This window comes from Chrysemys picta, chromosome 15 (genome assembly GCF_011386835.1).
Source record: "Chrysemys picta bellii isolate R12L10 chromosome 15, ASM1138683v2, whole genome shotgun sequence".
Taxonomy (NCBI): domain Eukaryota; kingdom Metazoa; phylum Chordata; order Testudines; family Emydidae; genus Chrysemys; species Chrysemys picta.
This window is the reverse complement of record NC_088805.1, coordinates 3,382,166-3,397,443: the sequence shown is the minus strand read 5'-3', so window position 1 is coordinate 3,397,443 and position 15,278 is coordinate 3,382,166. Positions and strand designations below refer to the sequence as shown.

Genomic DNA, 15,278 nt, shown 5'->3' with positions numbered 1-15,278 from the left:
AGAGAAAATAGACGAATAAGCAACCCTGGCTGACATTCCTGCCATGGCACAATGAACGTGCCTGTTAAACCCCCGCTGACAGCAAATGGAAACCGCTCCAAGGCTTTGCAATAGCCGGGTGTCTGTAACAAAGCCCTGTTTGTACAGCATGACGGATTAAAAAAATCCCCAGTCCCCATAAAAAGAGCAGCCGACTGACTGTGATCCAGCCTGCTAGCCACAGAGGGAGGCTCTCCTGGCTGTACTTTGGCATTAAGCTGAACATGCTACACCGATTGGCATAACGAAGCAGGAATGAAGCATGGCCTTGGGCGGCCACAGCTCCCAGTCGGGGCTGCTGTCTGGGCTTATTTTCAATGTTAGATTCTGGCAAAACATGGCTCATCTTTAGTGTTTCAAAAAAGGAGGAAAAAAATCCCTTTTTATTGCATGTTAAACATTGTCCTCTGACTTGGCTAAACATAGGCCCCTTCAGAGCCCCACGCTGCTCAGATGAGCTCCCAGCAAGTGTCGGGCAGCCTCAGGATCCACTGCCCTTCAGCAAACCACTGTGCTCACAAGGGACAAACTCCCAGCAGCCACTGGGTCATTTCAGGGGCTGCCAGGCCGCAGCAAAACCTCTGCCTGTTCCAGGGGATGAGCTCCGAGAGCACAGAGGACTCCAGTGTCTGCCTCCCTCCCTCCCAGCTAGCTCTCTATACCTCGCTCACCAGCGTATCCAGGATCACCACACGCCAAAAACGGGGCAGTCTGGGGGGCCTTCCGTCTCTCTCAGGAGCCCCCCTTCTCGGGGACTTTAACCAAACAAAACCAGAGACGCCCCTGACAATTCTCCCATTAACACAAAAGTGTCCCGAGAGCGCTCTCGGTGTGAGCAAACTCCAATGGGAGAGCCGCCACATCCACTCCCGCTCCCCATCCCATCCCCAGCAGCACTTTGTCATGTCCAGTGGCACATCTGCTGGTCACCACACTCAAGGTACTTGCCTGAAGAGTCACCCACTAGGCTGTAACAGGTGATCCACTCGGCATTAGGTGGCCACTGGCCTGGTTCGCCCTTAAGCATCACCTGGCCTCTTTAGTACACTGTCTCGTGAATTAACCTGCTTTTTTCCCCTGGCTCACACATGTTCTCAAGCTATGAAGCAAGAGCCCTCCACAAATGCTACACCTGGGAGTGCTAGTGTGGAACTCAGCCTGCAATGCCCAGGGAGTGGTTCCTGCTGCATTCCTACCCAGGTTCACGCAGTCAGGCGGCTCCGAGGGAGGAAATATTCATGAGGATGCCTTTACAACAGTGGGAGATCCACACACAGATGGCTCTCTCCTGAGCAGAACTGAGAGGCACAATCCAGGACCAGAATAACCAATACAGAAGCCCCACACAGAAATCCATAACAGCGCCGCTATGCACGGGCAGAAGGCTGAGAGTTTAGTTAGTTTCAGGCAGACCTGTCAGAGCTCAAACCGACAGGCTCTTTGCTTTAACAGTGACCCTTAGTAAATTAAAGGCTCTCAGTTACTTGAGACACAACAGAACCTCGTAGGTGCATTAGCGCTAAGTGAGCTCTCTGGAATAACTCAGAAATCCTCGCAGTGTGCTACAGCACATTTATCTTCACCCAGGAGCTACAGGAATTCAGAGATCAGGAACATGTGCCTTTGCGCTGCTTCTAGCCACTACTCTTGCTAGCTCCTGCGAACATGCACCCAAAGGAACCAGGCAGGGAAGGCTTTACCTGTGCTATTTTCAGCTAGGAGTACATGCCGAAATAGATATGTGCAGCTCTCTGGCAGCAACGTCTTCAAATTCTCACTGACATCTTCCTAAAGATGCATACTAGACTGCAGCCCTTGGGCAGGCTGAGCGCTCGTCCTTCTGCACATGCCTGACGTGACCAAGAGGGGGAAATGAAGCTCCCAAGCTGCAGGTTCTGATGTACAGCAAGGTGGGCGCAAAAGCAGTGATCCGGAAAGAGGTTTAATTTAAGAGTGATTTGCTTGGTGTTAAAGACCCTTTTCAAATACAAACCCATCCCAATCTTAACTTCTTTCTGCAGAGCAAGAAACATTCGCTCAAATGGCAGAACCTGTTGCCAACTCCAGAGAATTCTCAAACCGAACTGGTAACTTCTTGCTCTGCCTAGAAATCTTCCATGTGCTTCATGAAATTTGTTTTGATTCCCCCGTTAGTATCTGCACTCGCTAGCGCTGCAGTGTGCAGAGACAGAGGGTTCACAAACCGTTCTTAATGTGATTACATTTGGGGGCACTGGTAACAGGAAATGCAACACATTAAATTATTATGGGCAATGAGTCAGTGGCTCTCACACTAATGAGTAACATCCATATACTCTCATGGGACTGCCTACTAGGTAACAGGGACCAATTTTTATAAAGGACTTAGGGCTCATGCTACAATGAATCAGACTGTTTGCAGTACAATATCTTTCTGTATATCAACCGAGTGTTGCCCACAGCAGCCACCAACAAAGATGGTTGTCCAACATGTACAAGAATAAGTTCAGCCTCTGCCTTTCCAAAGTGTGGTCTGTTTGTTTTATTGAGGCTGACCAGGTGTCTTTACAAACAAACACCAAGAAATCAGCTGCCCCCATCTACACTGGCACAGTTGTGACCCAGAGAGAGAGCCATGTCCACTACCTGCTGTCAAATGTCGCAGAACTAGTTTTGTGTTTAGTGCAGACGCAGCCCTAGTCCCCCAGAGGTTGTCATCAATGCATTTACCCACCTCTCACCTTCCCTGCTGGCAATTTGGTAAGTTACTCACCTGCTTTGTCTTGCGTACAATTATATCTACACACACACACACGGAGTGCTAGCGTCCATGTATTCATTATTTGTACTGCAGTAGCAGCGAGGAGCCCCAGTCGTGGCCAGGACTCCAGGGTGCTAGGCACTGTACAGATGCAGAACAAAAAGCCCCAAGCTACAGAGGTACATGAGAAATAGCATTTATCATGCCCCTTCCACTGCCTCTTCTAGGTTACCCCCACCAGGCCTACCTCTAATGTACCAGACCTCAGAGGGCTGTGGGAAGCTGTGTTTATTTTTAAATCAGGCTGCCACAAAGGTGTTCCCGCCTTCCCTCTCCAAATACAGGATGCTCCCTTCCTACCTCCCTTACATGGGCCCCATTTCCAAGAGGGCAACATTCAGTCTATGATCAGTGTCTGACTTGTGTTTTGTTTTTTCCATGTACATTTTTCTCTTGCCCTCTAAGACCTGCACATGGATTTATTGGCGTGAAAGAAAAATATAATGCCAATAAAAATTTAAACTTTTGAACATTTCTAAAATATATTGCCTGTGTACCATCTACAGAACACATGACAGTGTGACAAAGGTTTGATTGGTATAGCTCACGTATAACTTTGCCAGACATACCTAATGCAACCACCCAAGCACATGACTGTCAGACCTTTATACTGCACCATCATCATGGGAATATTTTTGAGTGTGACATGTCAACAGTTGAACTGAATTCAGATTTCATTCACACAGAGCTTATATACTCTAGACTAGGGGTGGGCAAACTTTTTGGCCCAAGGGCCACATTGGGGTTGCAAAACGGTATGGAGGCTGTGCCTCCCCAAACAGCCTGGCCCCCGCCCCCTCCCACTTCCCGCCCCCTGACTGCCCCCCTCAGAATCTCCGACCCATCCAACCCCCCTGCTCCTTGTCCCCTGACCGCCCCCTTCTGGGACCCCCCCACCCCTGACCGCCCCCCGGGATCCTACCCCCCCCCAGCCCCTTTCGGAATGTGGCCCTGCAATCACAGGCGGAGGACTCAGGAGGAGCAGGGGCAGCCGTGCAGCCGGAGAGAAGCGGCGTTTTCCCCTTCAAAGCGCCGCTTCTCTCCGGCCGTCTGCGCGGCCACCCAGTGCTCCGCCTGAGTCCTCCAGCCGCGTTCCCCACACTCCCACCACCCGCTCCGCCCGCCTGCTCCCGAGGCTGTGGGTGAGTCTCCCTCCCTGCTCTCCCCCGCGGGGGGTGCGCTGGTGCTGCGCTGCTCGGCGGCGCAGTGAGCTGAGGCTGCAGGGAAGGGGCTGGGGGCGAGCCTCCCCAGCCGGGGGCTCAGGGGCCAGGCAGGACAGTACCACAGGCCGGATGTGGCCTGCAGGCCATAGTTTTCCCACCTCTGCTCTAGACCCATTGTAAACAGGCTGTGACTGGGTGACAAAGGCATTGTTCTGGCTTTAAAATGGGAGCTGCTGTTTTTGTTCTCCTTAAAAGTCCCACCCACAGCTGTGAAGTGTTCCTTGAAATATTCACTGCCCAGGCTGTGAACCTAAATTCTTTAAGACAAAGGCAAGTGAGTCTTCACTGCCCCCACTCTATAACTATCTCAAGCTGCGGGATTCACAGTACCTACTGTAACACTACCCACCCCAAGGGCTTTTTAAAAAAATTGGCTCACTGCTGTATGACCCAGAACACCAGATATTCGGTACATACAGTTCTGCAGAAAACTCCTAAGGGATGTTGACAAGCCCTATTTCCCTCTTACACCGATAAAGTTCTTCCGCAATTCAGGACGCAGGGCAGAAAGATTTATCTACATCAGGGTTTTATAAGCAATCCAATTCCACGCTTGCCCTCTAATAAGGACTCTACCTGACTGGCTGTTCCTCATACGGATAGCTTTTGCTTTGGCCAGCTCCAAAGCAGTGACCCATCGTTGCCTCTCCACTTCGCAGCTTGCCTTTAGATGGTATGTCCTTCCCCCACTGGAGAGTACGATGTTACAGGAGTCCTCCGTATCGATGTGCGCTGTTGACAGGTTGATGGTTCCGCGACAGGTGTGAGCCATTTCAGCCTGTGTCCTGCACAAGAGAGAAGGGGTATAAAATCCTCTGGGTCCACACTCAGACCTTCCCTGACCACACACCATTCCCCTGCTGGCGGTGTGCCATTCTGCAAAACTATAAATAAAATAAAAATTAATTAATGGAGATATCCTATCTCCTAGAACTGGAAGGGACCTTGAAAGGTCATCGAGTCCAGCCCCCTGCCCTCACTAACAGGACCAAGTACTGATTTTGACCCAGATCCTTAAGTGGCCCCCTCAAGGATTGAACTCACAACCCTGGGTTTAACAGGCCAATGCTCAAACCACTGAGCTATCTCTCCCCACTAAACTAACTAACCCTCTAAAGCAGCTGCAAAGAAAAACACACAGAGAATCCAGAGAACAAAACTGACCCTTCAAAGCCAGGAGAGCTTCCCAAAAGGAACAATCCAACACACAGAGTTTGGAATAAACTGTTCAGTCGCTTTCATTGCACAGCCCTTGTCTGTTACCTTTAGTGTTTATTTTGCTGGATTGCATATGTAATTGCTTGATTTTTCTTGCTGTCCCAAAGTTAAACTACTTAAAGCTCTTTCCACTCCAGCATTTCCCCCCTAATTCTTACTGTTGCTTCTTTCGCTTTCCACTTTCATTGCTAGGATCCCATTCAGTAGCCCTGACTCACAAGACTAACTCTCCCCCTGCCATGCCCCTTTTTCTACTCTCAATTGTTGCCTCTTGTCTGATACTTAGATGCAAGCTGTTGGGGGCAAAGTTGTGACTTTTCTATTAGTGAAGCTCTTTAGTGCCGGACAAATGCAAAAAGTATTGACAACACTCCTGTTTACTATAAGGGGATTACTTACGTGAGTAAGGGCTACAGGCTTAGCCCCATATTTTGGGCGGGTTAAACTCCCACAGAACTCATTTCACCCCAGACAAATTCATAGTACTCAGTCCAGAAGGTATGTGCTACCAGGGATATGTGATCATGCAAGTACTATTGCTTACTGGAAAGCCTCAGTGACGGCTAACAGAGCAGCTGATGCCTTGCGAGGGAAGTCATTGACAAATATTCTATTGGGGACAAACATCTTCCTATGTATCATTACCTGCGGGTGATTTCATCCCCTACTTTGCAGGAAACCAGGCTGTTAGATTTACTCTGCATTTGTAAAGTGCCCATTGCTCACGATGCTATATGCCAGGGCTCGGCAACCTTTCAGAAGTGGGGTGCCGAGTCTTCATTTATTAACTCCGATTTAAGGTTTCACGTGCCGGTCATACATTTTAATGTTCTTAGAAGTCTCTTTCTATAAGTCTATAATATAGAACTAAACTATTGTTGTATGTAAAGTAAATAAGGTTTTTAATATGTTTAAGAAGCTTCATTTAAAATTAAATTAAAATGCAGAGACCCCCGGCCCCGGGCAGTGTGAGTGCCACTGAAAATCAGCTCACGTGCCGCCTTTGGCATTCATGCCGAAGGTTGCCTACCCCTGCTCTATGCCAATGCTTCCCAAACGCCGGTTCCCGACCCACCGGGGGTCATACACCTCCCACCCGTGCTCTCACTTCCCCTGGGCAGCAGGCAGGGGCATGGGGAGCAGGATCCAGGCAGCAGCTGCAGAGAAGAGCACCTCCAGGGACCACGCCGAATGGGAACAGGCTCCGGCTGCTGAGACGCTGCATCCTGCTCTCACTTCCCCGGGGCAGCAGGATCCAGGCAGCAGTAGCAGGGTGGAGGAAGCAGCTGGAACCAGCCGGAGCACAGCTGCAGGAGCTGCTCAGTGTCACCAGTATCAGAAACTTTCTACAGTTGGACCGGCCTTTCCCTGGCCTGGGCTGATGGGCGGTTTGCTCCAACCCCTGCCTGCTGCCTCCCTCGGTCTCTTCATTTCAGCCTCACTCCACACCTGCCCCTCATGCCCCCACCACTCCCTCCCCTCAATGCTCCCTCCCGTTTGCCTTGCCCTGGGGTACATCCCCTCCCAACCACACCCCATCAGCCAAACAAATCAATTGTTCACTCTGCTTGTGCATTATCCCCCTTCCCCCCGTTCCTCTTTGCAGCACGGACTGTCCGCAGCTCTGTTTGTACAGCACCAAGTACGACGTGGCCATTCTTGGCTAGTCCCTCGGCACCACTGGCATGGGATTGAGAAACCTCCAACTCCTCCTTATCACAGCGTCACGTTTTACTCTCCCCTCAGTGGAGGTTTATTACATGAAGTGCAAGGAATTGTTCATACAATTAAGTAGCAGGGTCCCAGGCCTGCGGAGTTGATGATCTAAACCTCAAAAGCAATTGAAGACCAGCAGACCATGACTGGGCGCGGGAAGGACAATGGGAAGGAGAAGCAAGACAGGGAAGAGGAATGTGCTTCTGGGTGAGCAGACTGTGGGCTGCTTTGCTGGTATCTTGTTAGTTATGTTTAAATAGTTGTCATATTTTGAGCTGCAGAATGCAAGATTGTTTCCTGAGCTGGGGGCAGGGAAGATTTGGGGCAGAAAGGGGAGGATGCGGCTGAGTGTGACATTTCAGTGACATTCTCCTGCTTGCAAATTTCCCCAGCAACAGCCTGAGAATAGCAGCAATTTGCTCAGTGATTTGCAGTGACTTTTCAATTACTGATGACATTTTTTAATTCTCCCCTATGCCTAGTCATGCTCATTCCCAATTAAGGAGTATGCCCGGGACAAGTTTATCACTCTGAACTTCAGCTGTTTTTGCTATAGCCTTGTTTCAAAAATATGGTCAGATTTTTTAAAAAATAAGAACGAAGTAGATTGTCCACTTTCCCATGGCTCAAAAATGGAGGAAGGGATTTTGCTTAAGCTTTCTGAAAAAAAAATTACTTTCAATCAGACACCATCCCTGGGAAATTTCAGCCCCAAGGAGGTTTTGGAAAGTTGAAGGCATGTGAAAATAGGGAGTTTGGGAAAAGCGTTTTGCAGTCTTCACTGCGGGCGTCACTACTGCAGCAAGATGCTAATTCACCTATAATAAAGGCTGGTAGATAATGTGCAAGTGTTAACACACACACACACACACACACACACACACACACACAGGAGTGAGTCCCAGAGGTAGCAGCATATGAGAGATGTGTCAAGGTGTATTGTGTAGATGCATACATGACAGGCCTCATGAACCAATCAGATCACAGCTGACATCCAAGATCTTTCACAAAAAGCTCATAATTATACGTGGCCAATTGTGTAATGCTTCATGGGTGGGAAGCAGGAGGCCCTGATTCCTACAGAACAGTTTATGCCCTGAAGTTAGAGAGCTCATTAAACATGTGCTTAGTGTACACCATTCCAGATGTTATTAGTGGCCATAACATTATCCAGGCCTTTTTAAAATCCATCTACAGTATTTCTCAGTGACTTCCTGCACCAATGAGTCCCCCAGGTTAATTATTGGCTACATAGACACTACCTGAAGTATTGTGTCATAGAATATAATATCAGGGTTGGAAGGGACCTCAGGAGGTCATCTAGTCCAGCCCCCTGGCTCAGAGCAGGACCAATCCCCAGATAGTTTTTTGCCCCAGATCCCTAAATGGCCCCCTCAAGGATTGAACTCACAACCCTGGGTTTAGCAGGCCAATGCTCAAACCACTGAGCTAACCCTCCCCCACATCCATTGACTGGTTCTAAAGGTACTAAGTTCTCATGAGTATCATGGAACAGGGTAAAGACAGAGGGGACGGATCAATTTTCACAAAGCCCCTCAAGGCCCCTCTAATTCCTCTTGCCGATAAATCCTTAGTGTAGCCCACACCTTCAGTGAAAGACACTTTTATGGACACCTGTCCTCCACCTGCTCCTCAACGGATCCACCCCCATCTGGTCACATAACCCTGTGCCATCCACATCAACTACTTTACAAGGAACAGTGACATCAAGGGACATTTAAAATATATCAAACCGGATTTAAGGGTTCCACTGATTTGAAAAGTTAACCACATTGTCTCCTTTGACTCGTCATCTTCACTTCCCTCTGCTCTCTTCCCTGCTCCTGGACCCATTATTCTTTACTTGGACATACTGCCCTGGCACCCAGCCATCCTCTCCTTCCGTGGACACACAACGGTCATGCTTAAATTTGCCAGTTACTTTATGCAGGGATTTTCAAAGGAGTCAGGTGTTCAACTCACACTGAAACCAATGGGATCTGGGCTTCTAAGTCACTTGGGCTCCTGTGAAAATCCCAGCCATACGTAACTCCTTAGCCAACTCGCTCATTAGGGTGGGATTTTCAAAGGCGCATAAGTGGCTCAGGAGCACAGATCCCACAGTCCATGGGGCATGTGCTCCTAAACAAATCAGGTGCCTTTGAAAAGCCCATCTGGTTGGAGCGTGAAGTATTTCCTGCAGCAACTGTAGGTGAGTACAAGAGAATAATGACTCCTCCTTTCCAGCTGTTTTTAGAGCCCTGCCATGCCATGCCAAAGAAGCTGGGAATGTGGAGAACCTGCACATGTGACCACCTAGCTCTCCACAGTCCTACAGCAGATGATCTATAAACCCCAGTTTTGGAATCACTGGGTTAAATAATCATAGAAATGTAGGGTTGGGAGGGACCTCGTGACGTCACCTGCTCTCTACGCCCCCTCCTGCTCCAGTGCTCTCTGCTCCTTTCCTATTGCTTTTCTCTAGACCATCATCCCCACTCCATGCTCCTCAAGGCGAGGCAGGGATCTCAGCCAGTGCTCCAGGAGAAGATTAACTATTTTCTGCATCTTCTCGGATTCACCCAGAAAGCAGGCGCACTGAGCCAAACACAGCAATGCCAAACCTCTCTACTCAAAGAATCCTGCATGCTCAGAGCCCATCACCACGTAACTGCAAGTGACGGACATGGGGCTGTTCCATAATAATTTTATGCATACTGTAAACATATTTATTTTCACTATAAATAAATTGCAGTGCTGTGCTGTTATAAGGGATCTGATTCGGAGTTGTAACCTTCCAACTGTGTTTAACACGGTCTCGTTGGGGAAAGCGTCCCAGGTAATTACTGAGTGTCCAGTGACAGGGGCTGGATGGTACAGGGGAACACTCTTCAGTGGGGTTCAGGCATTGGGGTGTGCCTGCCGTTAACCTGCAAAGCAATCCATGGCAGTCCCAAGGAGAGCGTTTGAAAGGCTGGTGCTGTACAGGAGCTCACATACCACTAGAGTGACACTCTCCATCTGGAGGCGGGGGTAACACGGTGACTCACAATCCTGGCAGCCCAGAGAAAGCAGGTGTTACTGTAGGAATCTCTTGGTTTAGTTTAATAAGGAGAAGGCCCCTTTCATGCCCTCTGCCACCTCAGTCTCTAGCACTGTGGGCCAAATTCAGCCCTGGTGTAACCCTATGGAGCTCAGCATAGCTGCATCTGTTTGCACCTGGGCTGAATTTGACCTGGAGTGCAATGAAGTTACCACTTCCACGTCCGGCACCGCCCTCCCTGGTGCTATCCTCACAGGGGTGCTGCTTTCCTCTTTAAGGCCCAAAATGATGACTTTTTTTGCAAATAAAACGAAGGGTTCTTGACTCCACTAAACCAGATTAAATCACAACATTCCTGCTCCTCCAGCCAAGGAAACTGCTTCCAATTTTCTAACTGGTGCTTTGCTTTATTTTTAAAAGTGACCTTTAACTGGAAACTTGCATGGGAGATCATTTACCATAAATTAGAGCACACGCACATTTAAAACACCACGGACTGCACGCCTAAGGCCCTCAAACCGCTTCCTCCATCTCCAAGCACAAAAATGAAAGGTGCCCTTCAGCAGCTCCCCTGCGTTTGGACAGACAGATCTGCCCGTTCATCGCGACCAGCTCAACTATTGCATAACGTGACCAAGGCAGATTTCCTAATTCCCGAGTTTCTGAGATAATCTGGGAGCTGCACATAAGGGGGAAACACGTGGGCAGCCCTGGCCATCAATATAAAAACTGACCCGAGGTTAGATACATGAAGGGATACCATGTACACATGTGACACAGGATGATGCTGAGTGTTTGCAGTTCTCTCTCTCTCTCACACACACACACACCTCTAACGGGAAAAATTCACCTTACAAGGAACAAAAGCATAAATGAACAGTTCTTCACAGCACCTCAAGGATATAAATAGGACAGATTTATCCACAGCAGTTACTCACACACAAGGTTGAACAGACTGCCTGGACAGATGAACATAGATAATCCAAAATCATTGCTGTGGTGAAATTATAGGAGTGGGAGGACCTTGCTGCTTCCCATCACTTCCCCCTATGTTACCATGGCTCTGGCCTGAGCTGCCCTCAACGTGCCTGTGACGAATTTGTTACTAACAACCTGGGTGCAGGGCTCTGCGCAGAGGCACAAGAGAACAACAGCAGGGCAGAGGGGCATTAATTTTGTGACCTTTTCATAGAGATGCCCCAAATTCCAGTGTCTCCCACAGGCACTCTGCGGGGGTGCCATGACATCTGTATTCGAATTCAAAAGCAGAATCCAGACAGGACAGAACTAACGACCCTGAACTGGTCCCCAGAAATAAACTCCACTGTCCCATAGGAATGCCATAACATGCAAGCTCAGCAGAACATTGAGAAGGCAGGTTTGACAGGTTACCTTGTCAATTAATCTATCCAGATGTATATAAACTGCTGACCTCTCCCACAAGGAGGATTGTGGGAGAGATCAGCAGCTGTTTTTGCTGTAGCCTGGCCTTAAAAAGTGGAGGTTAAAAAAAAAAAAGTAGGTTTTTCCCTTGCCCGCAAATTTTAAAAAGCACTCGAGGGATGTTGCTTCAATTTTCTGAAAGATTTTGCCCCAAACACTGTCCAAGTGCGGTATACTTCAGTCCCATAGATGAGTATTTCAGAAAGTCCTGAGCAGGACAAACTGCAGCTACTTGAAATGCTTTTGCAATCACACCACCAGTGGGTCCCACCAATCCCCCACTCACACAGACTAATCGCACTAGTTGATGTAGCGCTGCATTTGCTGCAGCTGATTAGCACAAACCTTACAGATTCACCATTCAAATCAATTCCGGAAGCTCACATGGACGGTATTTAAAGTAATCCAAGTTGTTGCTTTTCTTTACACATTCTAAATGAATGCACCACAAAATACTCACAACTCCCCTATACCCCAAACACTAGCCCAGAGGCGCTCAGCACATGGAACATTCTACAACACGTGAAGAGCATCACGCTGGCATAAAACCAGCCCCAATGTTAAAACCAGTGAAGGGAGATCCAGCACCAAGGGGGCAGGCTAGGTGCGACACACGCCTACAACAGTGGCTTTTTAAACACACCCATAAAAAACCTGTCAGAGTGGGGAGAGATGCACTGAGGTGGTTGTCATGGCAAAGTGAGATTCACATCCTAGTGGGCACTGCAGCATACGGCAGCTCCCTTGCCTGCCAGCCTGAGACGGGGCTCTAAAGGGCTCCTGGTGTCTCACCACAGACGCCAATCAGGACAAGGCACACAGAGATAGTGGTGTCTGCTCTGGCTATAGACTATGAGCTTTAACCCCCCCCCCTCCCCCCCCGGGTCACGTTAAAATCAATTTGCCTCCCTACAGGCAACTGGCATCAAGGACACCGCGCTGGTTCAATGACAGTCAAGCCAATAAGCGCCGTGACCAGCTGGGCTTCCACAGTCCTGTTCAAGCTGCATGGGATGGAGAAGCCCTGCTGTGAGGGGACAGCAGTAAATGGAGCAATGCTCAAGGCAGCAGGTGGCACTACGGGGCCACAAAGGAGCTTTCTTCACAAATAATGAACGACAATGGCTCCCTCAACATGACTGTTGTGAGGGATGTTCTGCTGCTCATGAGAAAATTAAACAGGAAGGGCGTGGGGTTGACGATCAGTCTCTTACTCTGTAGACATGAATGTACTCCAGGAGAGTTGTGCCAGCTACTCCCTCTTTGCCAATCAACAGAACAAGGAGCAATGGTCTCAAGTTGCAGTGGGGGAGGTTTAGGTTGGATAATAGGAAAAAGCACCTCTTCCCAAAAACCCAGTGAAAGATTTGAGCACACCTCACACAGCCTGAGCACCCAGGCCTCCCTAACAGCTGCCAAAAGGATGTCATTGATGAGTCACATCCAAAACATATCCTGCCCCATCCTTATCAGCAAGAAAAGTGAGGTTCATCATAGACACTTAAGGGGAACCGGGGAATCCTCAGGGCTCAAAGGGTTAAGAACATAAGAACAGCCATACTAGGTCAGACCAATTCCTGACCATTCCATCTAGCCTAGTATCCTGTCTTCTGACAGTGGCCAATGGCAGGTGTTTCAGAGGAATGAACAGAACAGGGAATCATCAAGTGATCCATCCCCTGTAGCCCATTCCCAGCTTCTGGCAAACAGAGGCTAGGGAGACTTCAGAAAATGGTTTTGCATTCCTGCCCTCCTGACTCATAGCCATTGATGGCCCTACCCTCCATGAACTTATCTAGTTCTTTACTGAACCCTATTATAGTCTTGGCTTTCACAACATCCTCTGGCAAAGTTCCACAGGTTGACTGTGTGTTGTGTAAAGAAATACTTCCTTTTGTTTGTTTTAAATCTGCTGCCTATTCATTTCATTTGGTGACCCCTAGTTCTCATGTTATGAGGAGTAAATAACACTTCCTTATTTATTTTCTCCACACCAGTCATGATTTTATAGATCTCTATCATATCCCCCCTTAGTCGTCTCTTTTCCAAGCTGAAAAGTCCCAGTCTTATTAATCTCTCCTCCTGGGGGGAGGGATAGCTCAGTGGTTTGAGCATTGGCCTGCTAAACCCAGGGTTGTGAGCTCAATCCTTGAGGGGGCCACTTAGGGATCTGGGGCAAAATCAGTACTTGGTCCTGCTAGTGAAGGCAGGGGGCTGGACTCGACTCAATGACCTTTCAAGGTCCCTTCCAGTTCTAGGAGATAGGATAGGATATGGAAGCTGTTCCATACTCCTGACCATTTTTGTTGCTCTTTTCTGTACCTTTTTCAATTCCAATATATATTTTTTGAGATGGGGCAACCAGATCTGCACGCAGTATTCAAGGTGTGGGCGTACCCTGGATTTATATAGAGGCAATATGATATTTTCTGTCTTATCTATCCCTTTTCTAATGATTCCCAACATTCTGTTGGAGGGAGGATGGGGGAGGCTGAGGGAAAGATTTCAGTGTTCGATTCACTAGAATGGAATTGGAAACATCCCTTGATGGTATCAAAGGAGAAACTACTTGCATCTAATTCTGGGTTGTATTGCAGCACAAATTATAATTATTGTAATTAAATGTCTTTTCCCAATAATGTAAGTATTAGCATGGTCAGAAGTTCCCTTTTTTGGGAAGCCCCTGGGACAGAGGCCCATTGGTGGTTCACTACTCTGTCAGCAGCTTGTCAGACCTGTCATACTCACTACACCTAGCACACTATTGTTATAATCTGTATCTACGAAATGTCATGAAATAGGTCATTAGAAAATTAATAACTCTGATCATTAATATTCTTGCATGATGCATGCAGAGGTATGTACAAAAAGTTGTGAATGCACTAGAATTATGTCCTTAAAGGTATTTGCCAAGCAACCCCTAAGCCAGTCTGCCCTAGACAAAGGAACTTGTATTTGCTTTTCTGATAGCCTGGTCATCAGGCAGGGACAATGAAGGTCTATTTACATATAATGGAACTGAAGCGAATAGGCTAACAAGTGGGGGAGGAGACAGCATGGCAGAAAAGAGAAGCTTGATCTGGCTTTTACTTTTCAAAGAATTCATTGCAAAGGTTTACTGGTCTATTATAAGCAGTGGGGGCTGACTCTCAAGTGATAAGCAATTGAATCAACTGATTGCATACACTTTTATAATACAGTAATATTGTAACAAGTGAGGTCTTTTCTGAAAGTTAATGACACACTGGTGATTAATATCATTGTGAGGAGTATGTATTACCGCTACATAAGGCTGTGACATTGCACTCTCTATGATTTTATAAAAATATGCTAATGAGTGTGAATATAATGTAACTGGAATATGCTTCATGCAAAAGGTCTCTTGTAAGGTATCATTACAAAGCTTATAATCTACTGAGTGTGGTCATCCCATTTGTATAAATGTATCACACTTGTATCTGAAACTAGAAATATAAAATACAACTCTGAGGGCCTACTGTAATTATGCAAAGTGTGGGCCAATAATGGTGGTTTGGAATCTTGATGGCTCCTATTAACCAGGACAATTGACTGCAGATGGCTCTGTTTTACTTGTAAGTCTTCCTGTATACATGTGTGTTGGCAAGTGGGTAGTGACAAGTGATCATGTCACCTGAACTGGAATCCATCTTTAACCTGGTGCTTTTCCATTTAGAAGGGGGCAGGCGGGGGAGACCCAGAGAGAGACAAGGGATTCCTGCCTTATGCAAAAGAGATATAAGTGATTTTATTAAATACAGGAAGAACAGCATGAGAG

The 15,278-nt window shown here is 47.8% G+C and overlaps 1 protein-coding gene across 2 annotated transcripts in view; it reads right to left on the bottom strand.

The window, feature by feature from the left end:
- The window catches only part of LOC101933726 (oxysterol-binding protein 2), a 374,699-nt gene that overhangs the window by 273,046 nt on the left and 86,375 nt on the right, over positions 1-15,278 (bottom strand). For both annotated transcript variants that reach the window (XM_065568637.1, XM_065568638.1), the window contains one exon: positions 4,639-4,847. In XM_065568637.1, the coding sequence (XP_065424709.1) occupies positions 4,639-4,847 (209 nt within the window). The remainder of the gene's footprint in view (positions 1-4,638; positions 4,848-15,278) is intronic.